We start from the raw sequence: 8,513 nt of genomic DNA on the forward strand, positions 1-8,513 counted from the left end.
TGTGGGACAATCTAGGACCCATCGATGGTTGTGTAGCCTACATGCATCATGACCCTTTCGAAGTATTGTGCAAGCTTCTGCCTTCGCATTCAACACCAACCAAATGAATGCTCTGCACCGCTAAAATATGGGCCCATCAGTTCTAAATGTTGACCACAAAGAGAGCACGAATAATCCAATCAAGCATTGTACGATGGAATATTATACAATGATCAACAATCAATACATTCGAGCTTTTAGTTTGTAATCGTACCCATCATTCAGTAATCCAAACCATTGATATGATAAGCCCCACCTTGGGTGACTCAAGTAGACAATTCCTCCATACTGGAAGATCCTAGCCACTGAATTTGGCCTTTTTTGTGGTTGAATGTGAACCATTGTTGTGATTCCATTCTTCACCGACTATTTATTAGCCATCTATCAAAGACTTGGGATTTCTAGAATCTGGATTGTTTTCATTTCATGGACCATCCATGGCAAGGCCCATTCTATCAACTGTCTGGATCAATGAATGATGGGCCCCACTTACACAAATGTGAATTTGAACAAACTGTACAAACATTTGGCCTGAACTGTTTATCAAATCAAATCAAAGACTGAAAATTAAAAAAAGAAAAGATGCCAGAAAACCTTGACTCCGTGAGTGTGGGCCGTGTTCGTCCAGCATGGCGGCGGAATCGTGATGAGGCTATGCGAGAAGTAAACGAAGACATCGATGAGATACCAATGCCAGATTGCGTACGCGTCAGCATTATTTCCGCCCTGGACCCACTTGTCGTCGAGGTACCCGCCAGCCATGTCATGGCAGACGAGCATCCTCGGGCGGGAAGGCGATGAGGAGCCCGGCGGCAAGGGGACAGATGCTTTGTTGAATGGGAAGTGAAAGGAATCGTAATAGGATCTTGATTGGAGGTCTTGGAGCTTGGTAATGGGGAAGGAGATGGGGATAGACGGCTTGGATGGGTCGAAAGGGGGAGGAGAACTGGACGGTTCTGACGAGTTGGGGTTTTGATCTTGCTGGGGTTTTGGGTCCATGGCGAGAAAGGAGAGGAGGCGTTGAATTGGTTTGAGGAGGACTTTGATGGGGTCTTTAAAGCGGTAGAGGAAGAAAAACAGGGATTGCATCGGAATTCTGAACGAGGGAGATTTTTCTTTTTTTAAAATTTTGAACGGTCGCCCGTTTTCGTCAGTTGCGTTGGAATTCTTCGATGGAAACTAGAAAGGGTTATTACATGGCTTGACGAATGGCCAGCGGATTGCGTGCTGAGTAAATTCTGTGGGACCCACCATAGATATATGTATCTTATCCACGCTGTCCATCCGTTTTTCCAGATCATTTCTGTGCATGATTCCAAAATTGAAGTATATTCAAAGCTAAAGTGGACCACACCATAGGAATTAGTATGAATTGATCTCTTACCGTTGAAAAATTCTTGTGGACTAGAAAAGTATTGGATCAAGATGATATTTTTTTTTCCCTTCATCCATGTCTGTGTGACCTTATGAACAGGTTGGATGATAAATAAACATTACTGTAGACCCTAGGAAGGTTTCAACGGTGGACATTATTCACCCTCGTTCTTGTGGTGTGGCCCATTTAGGATTTTGATCAGCTTTAATTTTGGGCTCATGCCATAAAATGATCTTAAAAAACGGATGGACAGTGTGGATAAGACAAATGCATCCATGGTGGGCCCCACAGAGTTTACACTGTACGCAATCCGTTTCCAGACGCGGGGCTCTAGTTCATTCCCCACACGCGTCTAGGTGCCCGTATACGTTCACGGGTTGGCACACGTACGTGCGATTTGAGCCTTCCTGAAGATTGGAAATAATGCTAGATATTCTGTCGAAAAGATCGGACACGTAAATCGAAGGTTACGATATCGATCCAGCCATTTGTTTCATGTTCTGTCGCGCACCTGAGGTTTGAATTAACCTGATTATTACTCTAGTTGGCGTGGATTGCCTGATGAACAGCTCAGATCTCACACAGGTGCATTATGACGCTTGTGCGTGTAGTTTGTACGTACGACTCCGACGCTGTGGACTTTGAAAACCTCTAGATTCGTTTGTTAGTTTTGCACCGTTTAAAAGATGGCGGCGACTCATCCTCCTCGCACGTGTGACACTTATGTACAGCTATCCAGACGGAAGCGGATTGCGTACTGAGTAACTCAGTACCCTACGCGTACTGAATAAAGTCTGTAGGGCCCACCTTAATTCATGCCTTTTATTCAACCCGTTCATCCATTTTACTAGATAATTTTAAGGTTTTAACCCAAAAATGAAGCTTATAAAACGATTGAACGGACCACACCAACGTAAACAGTTTGAATTGAATTTCTATTGTTGAAAAGTTCTTAGGGGACACAGAAGTTTAGATCAAGCTGATATTTGTTTTTTTCCCTTTGTCCATTTTTGTTTGATCTTATGAATAGGTTGGATGAAAAATAAACATTACTGCGTGCCTCAGAAAGGTTTTAATGGTGGAAACCAATACTTTTGCTATTTCTTGTGGTATGGTCTAATTGACGTGTGGATATACTTCAATTTTGATCTCAACGCCTAAAATGATCTCTAAAAATAGATGGACAGGGTGGATAAACCACACGCATATACGGTGGGCCCAACAGAGTTTACTCAGTGCGATAAGAGTGTAATGGGTAACTTAGTACGCAATCCGATTTCAGACCAACCAAATTGTGGGGCCCATCGTGGATGGAGCAAATATCTAAAACCACACGTATCAAGAAAATTTAACCATCCAAGTAATGGCCATAGAATGGATGGTTGAAAGTAAAATGGCGAGTAGTCTAAATATGTTGAGGAAAATCAGATGGTCAGGCGGTCCAGCTGCCTGTACAACTATGCCGTGTACACGTACGAAGAGTCACCACTATTCTTAAATGGTGCATAACCGAATCTAGCGTGAATAATACGTCACAGAGCCAGCACGTGTGCAGAGGACACGTGACTAGAAGGCGTGATGAACGGGGCCGTCCATGTTCTGATGCAGTCTATACACGCCAAGTAAAGAACTCATGCCCAATGTGTGTATTCGGTATCCGCTTCCCCGGATAACACGCATCCCCTGAACAAATGAGCCCACAGTACTGGTAGCGGATTGGCTGGTATACCTCACACCAGTTATATAGCTTATATAGCTGATGTATTAACGTCACCAAGTTATGTGGGTCTGACCACGAAGTATGGATTGCCCCACCTCACACAAGGGAGTGTAGCCCTTGCCCTTGGGCCACCTTGATGTCCGTATTCGGTGTCCACGCCATGAATGGTTAAGGCATTATCTAAAATATAAGCTAATTTAATTGTTTATCTTCATTGTTGTAATTTTGTAAATTCCTTAAAGTCAATTAAAATGAGTTACATGATATTTAATGGATTTGCATGTATTTGAAATTTGTAGAGATATACAAAAATGATGATACAATAATATAGATGGAGCATGTCAAACAAGAACACATCGTCTATTAAGTGATAGAATGAAGAATGATAATGCAAAAGTGGAAAAGTGGTTACAAGATAAATGGTAAAATTATAAGCAAGAAAAGTAAAAACATATAATACTAAGATAATTATAGCAACCAGCATAATGTGAGAAGCATTGAGATGGCCGAATTAAGGCTATAAATTATAAAGGAATTTCGTAAAAAGATTTGTCTCATACAAACCCAATATATCTTTCAATTACCTGTGATTTACATTCCTTACTGTAATCACTCTACATTTTTGCTAGTTAATTAGATTTCTTAGTATAATCCTTTAATTTTTGTCTGTTGTTTACATTCCATAATATAATCTGTAGCATTAATCAAGTAACCGTCAATCTTAGTTGTAATTTGAATCTATGCTCATATACCGGATTCAGTTCTCCATCTAGAAATGTGTTCTTCAACTACTCTTTGTGACCGATTGTTAGGTTTTCTTTCTTATTTGTCTTTTATTTATACTAAAAAGTCTTTTTGTACAGAAGACAAGGGTATAACCCATCATCAAAGGACGAACCCTACCTTTTGAATATCATCTAATCTTATTTACATACTAAGCAAGTAGCTAAATATGAAGCCAATCTCATTTAATCTCGGTCATATACCACACATCCACTTATCTCGACGCTTGGGTCATAGTTGTTCGGTTTGAATTGAGTGGCAAATTCAATTTTGACACGCTCCCACTAATCACGTGACTAAGAACTGAAAACCAAGCCACAACAACAGTTTGGCATGCCCGGTGGGACCCTAAACTACTTTGTTGCGATAAATATTTACTATGCACCAGCCGTGTAATAATTTTGGCTAGCACCAACAATAGTTTGGCACGCCCGATGGGACCATGTTTCTAACTTACCGGTGTAACATTGCCAATTGAAATTATAAATAGAAGGATTAACCAAATCGTTGGGTTCGAACCTTCCACATCGACCACATCACCTTCAACCGAGGACATACCGGTTCAAGCGACCCTCAAAGTTTTAAATTTGAATAGTAGTTTGACACTCAGTATCGAGAATCAAGAAGAGGTTTCGACTTCTCAGATAGTTTCTCCTAAAGAGATAACGGTCGCACTCCGAAATATATAACTAAGTATCCAACATATTAAAGAATACAGAAGAGCCTGGGTTGAGCAATTCCATATTCAAACTAAGAGCACTAATAGATACATGTCTAGTCAGACTAAGGCTATGCATTGATTCATGACTATGATGGCTGAAAGAATACCTACAGCAACGCAGTAAATGCCAAAGGAAGTTCCATCGATAATACAATCCAACCGCCACTAATGCCTCCCCACAACAAAACTGTCACGCCCCAAACTCGGAAACCGGGCTCACATAATTCCTAATCGTCGAATCTGGCGCCGACAACCTCCGTAGTACCCCATTCTCGGCTCCCGGCACCCATTTACCAGGTTCCTATCCTGGGACCCATGGGTTTGGGCCCACCTTAATACGTCTGTTGTACATGTTGGCCATCCATTTTTACTGAATCATGGGCTGCCCCATAAGGCCCATTATAATGTATATGAGGCCCATGTGTGAGGCCCAATGTGATGTATATGAGCCCTATGTTGAGGCCCAATGTGATGTACATGAGGCCCTTATGATGAGGCCCATTATGATGTATGTGACGTCGATGTGTTAGGCCCAATGTAATGCATGTGAGGCCGATGTGTGAGGCCCAATGTGATGTATATGAGGCCCTTGTATGAGGCTCAATGTGATGTATGTGAGGCCCAATGTGATGCATGTGAGGCCCAATTAAATTATGTGAGTCCACTATGTTGTATGTGATAATGTTTATGATGTTCATCCATCTCCTAGTAAGCATGAGGACCATGGACCCCCATTATAGGGTGGGTTCTAAATGGGTCATGCCTTGGGAGCAATGATGGTTAAATATCCACATTGTAAAAGTAATGGTGGTTAAGTGTCCACCTTGTAACCCTCCCTAAGGCCTATTGTTGGCCCATTCTCATCGATTTAGGCCCCCATAGTATTACATATCTAGTCTTAGTGGGCTAACCCAAACCATTGGGCCCCCACTATTGATTATGCTTTTGTCATGCCTTGTAGACTTGTCCAAGTCATAGAGCCCACCTTGTGCTTATTGGGCCCTCAGGAAACCCGAATTGCTACATGATGGAACAGGTGAGGAAGCCCACGCCTTATTCTTAAGCTCATACTTGATATGAGTAGGCCGTCTAGGCCCATCCTTGTTATAAGAAGAGTACATCATCATTATATAACATGCTTAATATAACTTCATGATACATGCTCATACGCATCATATGTATGCTTGATACGAGGAGTGACTGATCATAGCATATGTCATTGGGCAGATTATTTATGGGACTCCCTGATAGGCGAAGTTACCCCACATGAGCGTGCGGTATACATGTAACGCCCTAAAAATCGGGGGTCGATCATAGACTCAACTCCCAAGTTCCAACGCATCACTTATGCAACATAGATAATGATAATTAAATGTTGTCTGTATTAGTGCCTTAAACATGAATGTGATTATACTAAAACAGCATATCATACTCCAGAGGCAATTAAAGTACGCTAGCGGAAGACTGTGATATGTATATATAAACTGTACAAAAGTAATAGCAAGCCCTCAGAGTATGAATGTCACTAGGTTAAATAATTACAAGTTTAATTAAAAAATGTGCAAAATCAGAAAGTGTAATGTTCTCTATCCAAAACCCTGTAGCCCCATCAGTGCAACTCCAGGTCTACATAGACCCGCTAAAGAGTTACATATAAGAGAACTCCTCATCATTGTAATAGTCTGAATCTATCTCATAAGCATCGCCATCACCTGTAGCTAAGACAGAGTTTGGTTGGTGTTTAAAGTACTGTCCCAAAACGTAGGAGTGAGTGATTAACTCAGTGAAACTATAAGGCAAATGTTAGCATGTTATCAACTCAATCAAGTAGTAATGATAAAGCAATACAATCAAGCATCCCTAAGTACTCTGATTAATGCAAAAATGATATATATTAATGATGCATGCCCTCGCCTACACTCCCTCTGCGATCTTCCTCTTACGGTCACGGCATGCACCCCTTCCTCTGTGCACTTCCTCGCCAAAGCACCGTGCAATGCGATGCATGGTCGTGTTAGCCAAGTTCTTAATTAGACATATTCATACAGCAGGATTGGGAAGCTAAGGCACCTCCCTTTATATCATAACCCAAACATTGATCCATCTAGGGTCGTCAATCCTAGTAGTCACATACGATAGATGGTTTCCAGGTCGCTACGGAGAGGCTCGTCACCGTCAGCGTAGGCTTGGTTTATACTCTAGTTTACTACGGAAAGGCTCATCACTTCAACATAGTCTCAGAGTATGCTCAAGGTCACTACGAATGGCTCGTCACCTAGTCGTAGGCCGACAGCTCGAATACAGTGTCCCATACCACCGTATTCGGCTCACGAGTTTGGGTTGCTCACTGGACACTACGGGGAGGCTCGTCGCCCCAGCGTAGGCCGACAGCTCGACCACGGTGTCCCATACCACCATGCCCGGCTCATGAGTCTTAGCGGATCGAGGTACCAAGGTTAAACGGGTTTGGCACTGGTAAGTTGGTACCTTAGATTCAAACAGTAGCGTCCATACATGGTGAACATACATCGGGCCAATCGGGTTACTTGACAAGCTCGACTAGTACGAGCGTACGTCGACTTAATCGACATGAAATGCATAAGCATTCCGCGTGGCCTAACCACTGCCGTCAAACGACGTATGACTCGGATTCGTCGAACGTATCCGTCGTGGCTAAATCAATTTGGTCATCGATCGTAAACCGTTACCGATTGCCTGGGCTACATTGTAGCCCCAATCACACTTCAAACATTAACATTCACGTGTAACAACCAAAGCCAGCATGTGACAACCAAATCTGAATATAAATCTTATCTGAGCATTTCAACATAACACATACTACACATGTTACAATACATAGGCAGTTCATCCATCAATCACATAGTAGTAAGGTAGGTTACATAAAGAAACTGTAACCATAGATAAGGGGATTGAGAATCCTATCTCAACACCCTCATTACATACATTTAAACCAGCATTTTCTCATTCAGCATTTTATCAAACACTTAGTCTACACATATTACATACATGTAATAAATTAGTTAAAACACATGTTATAGTAAATCTTCCTACATAGGAGTTTCCACACGCACAACGATCATGTATTAGCAATCAATAATCATAAAAAGTACAAAACATAATTTCATATTCATTCAAACATTTTAACAAACACTTAGAATGCATTCGAAATAGCTTAACCTACATATATATGTAATATGTTGAAACATCCTAACTATGCATATGTGATAGCAATCAAGCTAGTCATAAATCATTATTGACATTGAAAGCCTTTAAAACCATAACCTAAATGTTTATAGTCCGCACCTTTCGCCGGTAGACTCGTAACAAACTCAGTTTAAACACTAAGTCTTCGCCTACGGCACAACGGCAACCTATAGCATGAAATAGGTTAGCTACTTCAGCATTTACTCTATTTAAAACTCTAAAATAGGTTAGGGTTAGAATTTCTTACCCGAAAACGGAACCAGAATCGCTGGTATAGCGATACGGTAATAGTGATACGATACGTAGAGCCGCAGGGAAGAATCTCTGCAGCAAACCCTAGCTTTCCCTCACACTTTCTCTCTCTCTTTCCTTCTCTTTCTTTTTTCTTCTCTCACCTAGGGTTAGAATTTCGTATGTGAAGGGTGAGAGAGGGTTTTAGGTCTTTATATAGGCCCAAATCCGAATGTCAATGGCCCCAAGACCATGGTATACTTAGGTTATAAACAAATATGTGGGCGTTTCGGTCCAACGGAGCTATTCGGGGCCCTTTTCTACATGCGATCGGACTTAAGCTCTCGACATTGGATCTAGGTCAGGTTAAGATCTCGATCCTGATCGGATCGGTGGATCGGCCGTGAGGGTCAGTTTTA

General features: G+C 41.7%; 1 protein-coding gene across 1 annotated transcript in view; it reads right to left on the minus strand.

The window, feature by feature from the left end:
- The window catches only part of LOC131223681 (cytosolic endo-beta-N-acetylglucosaminidase 1-like), an 86,115-nt gene extending 84,904 nt beyond the window's left edge, over positions 1-1,211 (minus strand). The window contains exon 1 of the mRNA XM_058219145.1: positions 634-1,211. Coding sequence (XP_058075128.1) covers positions 634-1,128 — 495 coding nt within the window. The 5' untranslated portion in view covers positions 1,129-1,211. The remainder of the gene's footprint in view (positions 1-633) is intronic.
- Between the last annotated feature and the right edge of the window lie 7,302 nt (positions 1,212-8,513).

This window comes from Magnolia sinica, chromosome 13 (genome assembly GCF_029962835.1).
Source record: "Magnolia sinica isolate HGM2019 chromosome 13, MsV1, whole genome shotgun sequence".
Lineage (NCBI taxonomy): Eukaryota > Viridiplantae > Streptophyta > Magnoliopsida > Magnoliales > Magnoliaceae > Magnolia > Magnolia sinica.